At 36.4% G+C, this 11,785-nt stretch overlaps 1 protein-coding gene across 1 annotated transcript; it reads right to left on the reverse strand.

The window, feature by feature from the left end:
• Window positions 1-8,317: 8,317 nt before the first annotated feature.
• LOC149817477 (GDSL esterase/lipase At5g45910-like) lies at window positions 8,318-11,785 on the reverse strand. The gene is made up of 5 exons (XM_089985403.1): window positions 11,518-11,785; window positions 10,644-10,862; window positions 9,742-9,890; window positions 8,920-9,196; window positions 8,318-8,547 (listed from the first exon to the last, which is right to left on the reverse strand). Exons 1-5 carry the CDS (start codon window positions 11,783-11,785, stop codon window positions 8,318-8,320), a joined length of 1,143 nt encoding a protein of 380 aa, XP_089841529.1.

Raw genomic sequence — 11,785 nt, forward strand, 5'->3', positions numbered from 1 at the left:
ACTCCATTTACCCTTCTACAAGATTGAGGACCAAATAACTGGACTTTAGATGGAAAAAAGAATCCCAGAAGATAACCAACTCTTCCATCCTTATCAACCAGAGATGGTGAGACTTGAGGATTGCACAAATTTTATGTAATATGGACTCTTGAAACCAATATTCTTCGGTTGACAGTTCTAATCCCAATATGGATATATATCCATGGTGTCAATAGGCAAGGTTTACTTCACTAATTATATGGACCTTTAATTGGGACTACAACTCTAGAAAACATGGCTGTCCAAGGGATCAAGATCTCAACATGAGTCTTGAAGAGCTGTCTCACTAGGGTTGCAAACATATAGTGACCAATATTGGCGTTTCTTTGAAGAAAAAAAAATGTGAGATTTTGGCTGGCCAATATTTAATTTCCAATAAAAATGCCAGAATTTATTTTTAATTTTTCTTTGTAAAAATAATTACAATATTTTATTGTACATGTTTTTCCATTTTCTTCCCAAAAAAAGAATCAATTTTTCACGAGAATTTGGCTGCCAATATTTACCCAAAAAATGTTTTGTCACTATGGTTGCAAATCGTTAGGTCAGTCTGAGGCTGAAGACTACCCAGTTCCAGAACTAATTTTTTTTTTGAGCAAGTCCACTTCCAGATCCAGTTCTAAATTGCAGAACTATAAGTGGCAGAGGGCTTGGGGAGAAGGTGCTGAACCCTTCATCCAAGGTTCGACTCCCACCGGTATGGCAGAGGGCCTGAGGGACAAATGTTGTATATCTATTTAATGTACGTAGAAGTTCCTCGTGATATCATCGTTTGTGGCTGATGGAACATTTGTATGTTGTATATCTGAAAGACTTGTGTCTCCCAAACAGGCAACATGTTGCTACGTTTTATGAAAACTGATTCGATGTCGTACATTGTTTCATTGTTTCATGCCAAAACTTTGTAAAGGTATTAAGATATTATGGGACCGGAAAGACACAGGGTTATGGATTTGTCAGTTTCTCCGATCCTTCGCGATGAAAGAAATGAATGGTTCTCTCTCTCTGTCTCTCTTTCTATATATATATATATATATATATATATATATATATATATATATATATATATATATATATATATATTTATATATATATATATATATATATATATATATATATTTATATATTTATTTATATATATATATATATATATACATATATATATTTATATATTTATTTATATATATATATAGAGAGAGAGAGATATGGATTTGTCAGTTTCGGCTTTTTAGAGCAGACCGAGGCAAAGTTTGGGTGCGACTTAGACCAAAACGTGTCAGTCTAGGTCGTCCCCAGACCAATTTTGCATTCAAAAAAAATGTGTGGTCGGTTCAGCCTGGGTGCGACCTAGACCGAACTGAAACGAGTCGGTCTGGGTCGCACCCAGACCAAGATCGATCCAGATAGAAAAAAAAGAGTTTGTTGGTTGAACCGGTTCAGAACAAATCGGGTCTCGCCGAACCGGTTTATATGGGTCGATTCAGACCAAACTGGTTCTTGAGGAATTGGTCTAAACCGAATTGGGTCTGAATCGAACCGGTTTGGATAAACCCGAGTCAAGCCAAACTGGTTCAGTCTAACTGGATCTGGGTTCTTAGTTCAGATTCAGTTTGATTCAGACCTATTCTGGATCCAGATTGATTACTCTAGATCTGATTGGATCACTCTTGGATCCATATCAGAACTAGGTCTAGATTAGACCGTTCTGGATCCAGTGAGAGTGTATGAATCCAGTCAGAGTGTTCTGGATCCGGTTAGATTGTCTAGGATCTAGTTAGATTATTCTATATCCAGTCAAACTGTTATGTATTTAGATAAGTAATGAATCTAGATCCAATCTGACAGGGTCAGATCCAGATCATAAATAGATTCGGATCGGGTTGTGAGATAGTCTTGAATTATAAATAGATGTGAAATGACCATAATACCCTTTTAGGTACCCGAGATCCATTTTGGTAAAATAGGCATAACTTTGCACCCCAAACTCAAAATTGAGCGAGGTTTGGTGCATTGGACTCGTATTGAAGAAATGAATCTACTTGTCTAATAGTGTTGATTAAACTAGTGACACAAAATTTCAGGTTTTGTGAGTCAATTTAGGAGAAATATTTTGGTAAATCTGCAAGAAGTTTTGTACATTAATACAAATATGTTGGTGTAATGATCATATCATACTGTTTGAGCACCTTGAGACTCGATTGCGGTAAAAGTATAGTGTTCACACTTGAGTTAAGAGATATTATAAGTAATTTTAGATGTGAATATGTTGGGTTATGATTCGGCCAGCCAGCGCACAAATAAAAACAACAATAGCAAGTTACTGATAAAACAATGCAAAAGAAATGCAGAGGCAGGATTACCTGATGCCGCCATTGATGAACTGGATGATGGCTGATGATCGACGCTGGTGCAGGGGAAGCTATTGGTTGTGGCTGAACAGGAGAAAACTTCTCCTTAGCCGGACTGCTGCACTCCACGAGCGCAGGCTGCTGGATGCAGGCGGTGGGCAGGATCTGTTCCCTCACCGGATGGAAAAACACTGAATGGAGAGGTAAGATATCCAACTGATTTCCTCTCTCATTTTTCTGTTTTTCACCCTGTGTTTTCACACGTCTTTGAGGGTTGCTCATGATACCTCTTTTATAGGCACAAAGTGGGAACCGTTTGTGTAACCCTTCTCCCTTATTCTGTGCAAGTTTATCGGAAGAAGCATCTTCTGTGGGGGGTATCCACATCGTGGGTAACCACCCCCACTAGCTGGTGGTTTATACCAATATTCTCTCACTTGTTTCGACGATAAACCCTTAACCAAAAAACTTTATGGGAATAACTTGATGAATAGATTGGCCTTTATGATCTATTATGTAGATCCTTAGTTGAATCTCTAATCCTTATGAGATTAACAACAAACAAGTAATAACGAGAATCAATGAAATGAATGTGATCACTTTATTTTTATATGTATATATAAAAAAAGTTTAACAACCCTATCCTCAATACATGTTCGGAACATAATCCTGGTGCTAGCCCTTTAATAAGAGGATCAACAATTATCTCTTTGGTACCAATATTAACAATATGCACTAGATGATTCTTTGTCCTTTCTTTAACAACAAAGTACCTTAATTTCATATGTGTACATGTTGTAATACTTTTATTATTATTCGAAAAGGACATCGCAACTTCATTATCAGAGTAGACCTTCAGTGGCTTCTCAATGAAATCGACCACCTTTAACTGTGATATAAAGTTCTTCAACGATATGCCCTGCGAGGTAGTGTCGTACAATACTATGAATTTTGCCTTCATGGTGTGAGCAACAGTGGTCGTCTACTTTCCACTCCTACAAGACATCACGCTCCCAATAAGTAAGAAGATGTACCCAGTAGTAGACTTTCTACTATCAAGGCATCCTCCTAAGTCCGCATCCGAGTAGACAATGACCTCGAGGTGATCAACTTTATGATATATCAACATATAATCTTTTATCCCTTGCAAATGCCGCAAGACTTTCTTTGCAGCTTTCCAATAGGGTATGCCTTAGTTAGACTAAAATTGGCCAAGCACCCCTACTGCAAAAGAGATATCTGGACGATAACATGTCTAGTGTATTGTAAGTTGCCAACAACTTACGCATATGGATAAACACTCATATGTGTTTTGTCAATATCGTCTTGTGGACAATCCTTTAAGCTCAACTTGTCACCTTTTGATATGGGTGTTGAATTAGGAGAACAAGTCTCCATCCCATATCATTTTAACACCTTATTTATATAGGATCTTTAAGAGAGGCCTAGAAAATCTTTTGATCTATCTCGACGGATCTCAATGTCGAGTACATAAGCAGCCTCACCCATATCTTTCATATCAAAATATGATGCAAGAAACTGTTTTATCTCTGTAAGTAACTTTATATCGTTCGTTGCCAGCAAAATGTCATTCACATACAATATCAATATAATGAACTTACTCTCACTTTCCTTAAGGTATATACATTGATCAAAAATGTTTTCTATAAACCCTAACATCATAATGACTTGGGAAAATTTAATATACCACTGTCGGGAGGCCTCTTTAAGTTCATATATTGATTTGTTAAGCTTGCAAACCAAACGATCATCGTGAGAGAAACCAAGTGGTTGTTACATGTATACCTCTTTATTTAGATCCCTGTTGAGGAACACATTTTTTACATCCATCTGATATAGCTCCAAGTCATAATGAGCTACGAGGGCCAAAATTATTCTCATTGACTCTTTAGTTGAGACAGGAGAAAATGTCTCATTATAATCAATGCCCTCCATCTGGGTGAATCTTTTAGCAACTAATTTTGCCTTATGTCTCTCTATGTTACCTTTGGAGTCCTTCTTGGTCTTAAAGACTCATTTACACTCTACAGGTTTTACTCTCTTAGGTAACTCGACAAGATCCCATAGAGGTTATTTTTTTTTTGGGGTATTGAGATTGCTTACTCTCATAGAGGTTATTTTTTGTCTTAAACTAAATTGGCTTGCGGGATTAATCTTGACAAGTCCCGCATTACAAATAAAAAATTTTATGAGAAGTTGTGGGCTCAAACATGAAGGGTGATGATGGGATTTCGTTGGAAAATTCTACTCCCTATCTGGAGCTTGTGGGATCACTTATATATCTTAGTATCACACGACCAGACATATCTCATGTCGTGCATACTGTAAGTCAATTTCAACACAGCATAAGATATGCTTGGTCGTGTGATGCTAAGATGCATAAGGGATCTCACAAGTTGCCTATAGGGAGTAGGATTTTCCAAAGAAATCCCATCATCACCCTTCATTTTTCATGCCTTCACTTCAGTTCATATGAGTGTTGTACTTCGTATTATCAGATATATAAAGGCACAATAAACAAGGGAGTATTTTTTTCCTTAACTTCTAATTTAGAATTCATTGCATATACTGACTCTAATTAGGGAGGTTACCCAAATACGCGTCACTCCACCACTGGTTTTTGTATTTTTCTAGGTAAATCACAGATCTCATTGAAATGCAAGAAACAACAGAAGGTGTCTCTTGCATCAACAGAAACAGAATATCGAGCCATGACCTCCATAACTATAGAAATTGTGTGGATTCATCAATTATTGCAGGATATGGGAGTACTGATCCAAGGACCTACAAGATTGTGTTGTGATAATAAAAGTGCAATTAATTTATATTGCTAAAAATCAGAGTTTTCAGAAGTCTACCAATTAAGCACATTAAGATGGACTACCACTATGTCAGAGAAGCCTACTTACAGAAAATCACAGACCTTCCTTATGTGACCTCAGAATGCCAGTTGGCAGACTTTTTCACAATGGCACTATGTTCTCCCAGATTTAATTTTCTCTTTGACAAACTTTCGGTCATCACGCCCTAAGTTTGAGATGGGGGGTGTTAAATTGTATCAATTCATGTATACAATTGATTAGTTCTTGATTAGGTTTAGGTTAGAATAATGTGTTTCAGGTTTTGTTTATTTCAATGTTCTTTAGATCAATTAAATAATGGTTTTCTTTATTAACCAATATATCTTCTTTTATTGCGTTATCGTTCTTTGTTAGAATAACTTAGATTAAAGTTAGGCATTTTCTTTTGTCAGTAAATAGTTAGTTTTATTTTATTTTATTTTCATAGATTACATTAGAAATAGCCAGTTTTATGCAATTATCATTTTTTTAAAGTATGCTTAGTTATCCGATTTTTGAATAGTGTGTTTCTCTTAGTTTTAATTCACGTTGAATTTTGTTTTTTTAGGGATTAGATTAGGGTTAATTTTGTAGTTAATGTTAGTATAGATTAGTTTGATTGAAGTTAATTAGTTTAATTAGTCGTTAAAATTAGTTAGCCGATCTTCATGATCTTTGCAATTTGTGGTTTTTCTTAATATCTAACATTGTTTTAGTTTTATGCATTGCATGTGGTTGTAGCTTAGGATAGTTTTAAATTATTTACTTTAGTTTAAATCACGTTGGATTCATGTTATATGCTTTAGAGTATTAAGTTTTGTTTATCATGCATAGTTAGTTAGAATTAGTCTAGCCGATTTTTATTTAATTATTTTATTTGATTTTCAGCATAGCCTAGGTTACTTTTATATTTCAATTTTATTTATTCGGTTACATTCATAAACAGTACAACATATAGTGTTAGTTAGTTTCGTTTAGGTTTTTTTAGTTAGTTCTTGATTTCTTGAATTAGTTAAGCTTAGTTGTTCATTAGTTCTTGAATTAATTAGTTAGGTAGTTTTGCTATTTCGTCTTTTAGTGTAAATTAGTTCACAGTTGGTTCGTGTTAATTAGTTCATGTTTTTGTGCTTTTTTTGCATATTTGCTTTTGATTTTCTCGTAGATTTCTTTTTCTGCTGTGTGTTTTCTTTTTGTGTCTTGCAGAAAAGTGTTGGAACGTGCGGTGAAACCTTTTTTGTGTTCTCGAGGTACCCTCTGGGGTCTATTGAGGCCCTCAAAAATGCTCTCAGAGAGTTCTCAGAAAAGCAAAAGTTCAAGAAAGCAAGCATTACCGAAAGAGAGAAGGGCTAAGGGAAGCAAATCAATCAAGAAGGGAATAAAAGCTTCAAGCACTGAAGACACTTTTGCTTTTATTTTTAGAATAGGCGTTATTTTATTCAATTCAATTTATTTGGGGTTGTAATAAGACACTTTATTATTTGTTTAAGAATTCTGCATGGACAATACTCTCTTGTTTATTTATTAAATTATTTTTTTCATTTTGGCAATAAAGAATAGTTTAGATTGTGTGTTGAATACGAAGTATTTTCCGTTCTTTGAGTTTGACCCGAATTTCACCACTCGTGCGAGCCGGTTTTTATTATTTTGTGTCTGGCTTTGACACTTGTTTTCATTAAAAATATTATTTTAAAAAACTCATTTTCATAAAACTCACACCACTTATGCTCATCTTATTCTTAGGTTACTTTGACACCGCAAAATATCATTTTTCAAAAACAATTTGAAATTTTTTCATAAATCTTGTATTTTTTGGCAAAATTTTAGCAATAAAAAATAAATTTAAAATGTAAAAAATAAATTTTATAAGAAAATATGAATACAAATTAGTTAAAAATAAACACATGGTTTTTTCATTATAAATAGTCATTTAAAGCATAAATATCACATTTAAATCATGATATTTATGTTTTTTCCTTAAATCTCATGATATTTTGAAAATCTCACAAGAAATTACCGTTTTAAACTTTCAAGCAATTTCTTGAAAATATTATATTAGTCACTATGATTAATTGAAGGCAAGGAATTGAGCAAATTTCAATTAGGTGCGAATTATTTAGCATTGATTCCAAAAAGTACCTCACATTCTTCAAATTTACTAATATGAGCCTCTCTTTTTTTTTTTGAAAAAAAAGTCAAACAAATACATGAGGTTAACCTCTTCCGTATTTGAAATTACTATTCTTTTGAGTTTTCTATATTAACCTTTACAATTCAAAAACACTTATCTACCCTCGTAGAAAAGGGAACGACAGGTGTTTTAAACAATTGAGGGTATTAATCTCATTTGACTCAATCGACTGATCAGATCTAAACTGGGTTTAACGGTCAATGATGAGAATAGGCCCCTCTTTGGCATTTTTCAGAAACCAGAGCTTGAAGGCCATCATAAATAGTCAATCACTATTTAATCTTGGAAGCTGATGCTTGAAATCCAACACACAAAATAGGCCTCTCCGTGTTCTGTCGGTTATGTTCCATCAAATCTTGGACAAACAATCAAGCACACCCTTAAGGTCCAACTATTTGTCATCACCACCACTCCCAATGAGATATGTTTATATGCTTTTCTTTAGATAGTCCAAGGGAAAAAAATCCCATGACCTACCGCAAATTCTTTTTTTTTTTTTTTTTGTGGGGTGGGGCAGTTGGAAATTTGAGGTGCCATCAACCCCAAATTCTTTTTTTTGTTTTTGTTTTTGTATTTGTGTGCTTTTTAGCATTCAAGAAAAACAACAAGAATGAACAAACAAAAAATAAATCTGGAAGGAATTTAAATAGAAAAGAACATTATATATGCAACCTTGAACAATCAGGTAAATAATAATTTCATCAGTTCTTTATAAGATGTATACTTCCATGCATGTCCTTGGACCAAAAAAAAGTAAGACCTTTCCTTGGACTATTCTATTCCTGAGGGATCCAATCACCAGCTGTTGAGAAACAATTGAGAGTTAAATGAAATAAAAAAAATACTACTGAAGGGATTGAATGGTTGAGAGCCTTGATTAATTAATAGCAATATTCTAGGGGTAATCTCAGAGTGGGGTAAGTGAAGAATCCATTGATGAATCCACTAGCCATCCACTGGTAGGCCTTCTCAGTGAGATGAATGCCATCCCAATTCACATGTTTGGATGGATCACCGCATACATCGATCCCTGGCTGTCCACAGGTGGCCCCAAGGTTGAAGTTGTATGGCTCTCCCTTACCACAGCAAGCTCTCAGAGCACTCTCAAATCCTGAAAATTACACATGAAGAAAAGCAAACACAAACATTAGTTACCAATTTATTTTGGTTTAGAAAAAAAAAACTGGAGGTTGGATCATTGGATACGATGTTAACAAATCCCAATCGAATCGAATCGAATCGGATAGAACCTGCCCTTTTTTATTCGATGCAGGGGTGCTCTATTAAAAAAAAAAATGAATTTTTTAATAGATTGATTCAAAACAATTCGATTTGATTCTATTCAGACTAATTTGACCTTTTTCTTGGGAAAATCCATTCGATTCAAAAACCAATTCAGACCAATTTATATATATATCATTTTTTTGTTCTTGTCAGAAACTGATAAATCAAACAGGTAAATTTAATTGAGTCATTGGCATACCAAACTGGCTGGGGTTTCTGAAAAAACCCATAGCAGCATCGTAGTAATCAGCATAAATGATCTTTGCATGTGGGTGTTGCTCCCTTAGCCTTTGGAGGGCAACTTGCAGATGAGAATTGTGGTAGACTGCAAAGTCGTTGTAGCTCTTGAGGCAACCGATCTGAGGGTCATAAACCGACGCATTTTGCGACCCGAAAGCCGTCAGGTAACTTGTCGAACAGCCGATGGGAAGGTTCCCCGGAATCATCAGCTCCACTGCTCCATGTTTTACCAGTCTCTGCATTTCATTAGGTTAGTTCAGTAGTCAAAGGCTTGAAAGGTTCGAAGTCGAACCAAGTTGGGCCAGTTCCAGTTAGTTGCATAGACCTTTGCCAGAGTATGTTTGTTTTTTTTTACGATGAGGAACCCTCGCCGAAGTGAGAAAAATCTCGTGTGAGCCCTACGACTAATTATACCCTGCCTTACTTGGCCCACGTCTGAAAGCTTCAGACACACCCATGCACCAGCGGGGTTTGATCCGGTGGCTTCATCTCAGCACCCCTCACAACCACCCCACTGACCATGCAGTCGACCGCTGCCGTGATATAGGCCTTAACCAGAGTCATAAAAACAATTCTAGTGGGTTGTTGTTGTTGTTGTTCATTTCCCTAAATCAAGAACTTTCTAGTTTATCAAGGTTCTTAGGAAATACCAATATCCGTGAAATTCTGGATGTTGGTGGTAATGAAAAGGTACTATAAATCCTTCAAAATTTCTAAATGGAGATAAGAAATGTAAAAAGGTAAAAAAAGTAGCAAAGTGTGAAAAATGTTAAAAACTCACATTCACAGCATCTGCAATGGTGTTCACTACATCATGCACGTAAGCCTTGACCTCATCAATGCTCTTCCCTTGAAAGAAGGCGTAATTGTAGTCGTTCCCTCCAATCTCTCCAACGAGAAATAGTGATGACTTGAGAAAGTGGTGGCACTCTGTTATCACATACCCCAAATGAGAAACAAAGAAGTTTTTAGTTTAATTTTGATGCATTCAATCATAACTAAGGTTGTCAATAGGTTGGGTTTGGTTCAGACCCACGTGGAACCAGACCTAGACTTGATTTGAGATACTGGTACCGATCAAGTTCAGACCCAGGTCCAACAAGACCCAAAAAACATAAGAGAAACCATACTTGAATCGTATATGGATTACATGAACCAGACCCGAACCATACCTGGTAAAATAAAATAAAAAAAAAAAAAATTTATCCTTTTTAATTGAAAATTTGTGAATCTTTTTCGAAACTTGGGTCGGGCCTAGGTCTTACGAAATTTCACAAACCATACCTGGCTCCATGTATTAATCAGTCCCTTTGGGTCTTACCGTCGGACCTTCTTATTTAGGTTGAACCCATTGATACCCCTAATCATAACCACCATGTCTAATCCAATTCATTTATATACATATGGCATAAGATTCTTTTTTCGGCTTTGTAGCCACAATGACAGGCCTTCGGTTGGTAAAACCATTAAGATCCCCCCCTGCCCACCAGGGAGTACACCCCGCTCTGACCTGACCTTGCAGCAAGAGATGCCCCCTGTTGGTTTCGAACCCTTGACATGATCCCGTCAATTACTTGTTGAAGTTACCTACCAGATGAGCAGAGCTCTTGTGGGCTTTTGTTTTTATTTTTCTTTTCATCTGTTGTGGGAAGAATAGAAAACAAGATTTTATATGTTGGTTACCTGCTTTTGAAGAGCATAGTGAAGGTAGAAGCCTGTCGAACCAGCCGAGTTGGACGTTTAGTGAGTTGTTGGTCCATAGTTGATTGATGTTCTTGCTCTCAAAGTATGAAACATCAAGTGTTGTAGCTCCTGCTACAGCAAAATTGACTCCATTGGTGTATTCTTTGCCCTCAGGATCAGCCAGATATGGAGGAAGAAGAGGAAGACCGAATGCCTCGGCTGAAAAGGTATTAGAAATTAGTCATAAGATTGCTGAACATAGCAAATCATAACATAGTTACTGTGACTAGATGACTCAATGCTAGATACAAGTGTATATATAGTCCTTAAATGAAACTCACACACTTATATTCATGCAAAACATGATCGAGGTCTAAATCATACGGGAGTGAAATTGGCCCCACAATCACACTAAAATCACAGAGTTCAAAGCCTTATCAGGTCATGAAGTCCACCCTGATTCAAATACTCTACTAATTAAGTAGTTCTATTTCGCTACTGTGGCCTTCACACCAGTAACTCAGACAACAAACTCATTCAGCCATATATAGTGACTATAATTGAACACTGATCATGGCATGCCTAAATTAATCTTGAATCGATAGTTTGCCCCGAGAATCGGCAAAGCACGATCCTAATCCAATGGCAGCCAACCTGATCCTACCTGGTTCTTGGATTCAACTTAGATATGTAAGCAAATTCAGGCTAATTAAGAGTCAGAGTAGATGCCACTGTTATCACGTCCAAGACCAGTAGTATATTAATGCATGACTCTGTGAACCACCTTGGCAACAAATGGAAGCAACTTTCACCATATTCTTTTAAAAGCGAGAAAGACTATATATGGAAGTAGAGAAGCACAAAAAGACAATACCTATGAAGTCGACGATCAATCTTCCATTGGAGCATCGGCCTGTGGGGTGCCCAAAGAAGGTTTCTCCATAGGGGAGGTTGGCTATGACCGAAAACCCACTAGGCCTGGAGTGTAGCAGGTTTCCGGTGTCGGCAAGCGAGTCCCCGAAGCTAAAGATGGAGGTGTAGCAATCTGAATGTGAAACAGCTGCAGGAACAAAGAACATGCAGGCTGCCAAAACAGTCATATGAGAAAGCACCATTACTCCTGAACCAGAAGAAGAAGCCAT

This window comes from Nuphar pumila, chromosome 13, assembly GCF_984573655.1.
Source record: "Nuphar pumila chromosome 13, dmNupPumi1.hap1.1, whole genome shotgun sequence".
Taxonomy (NCBI): domain Eukaryota; kingdom Viridiplantae; phylum Streptophyta; class Magnoliopsida; order Nymphaeales; family Nymphaeaceae; genus Nuphar; species Nuphar pumila.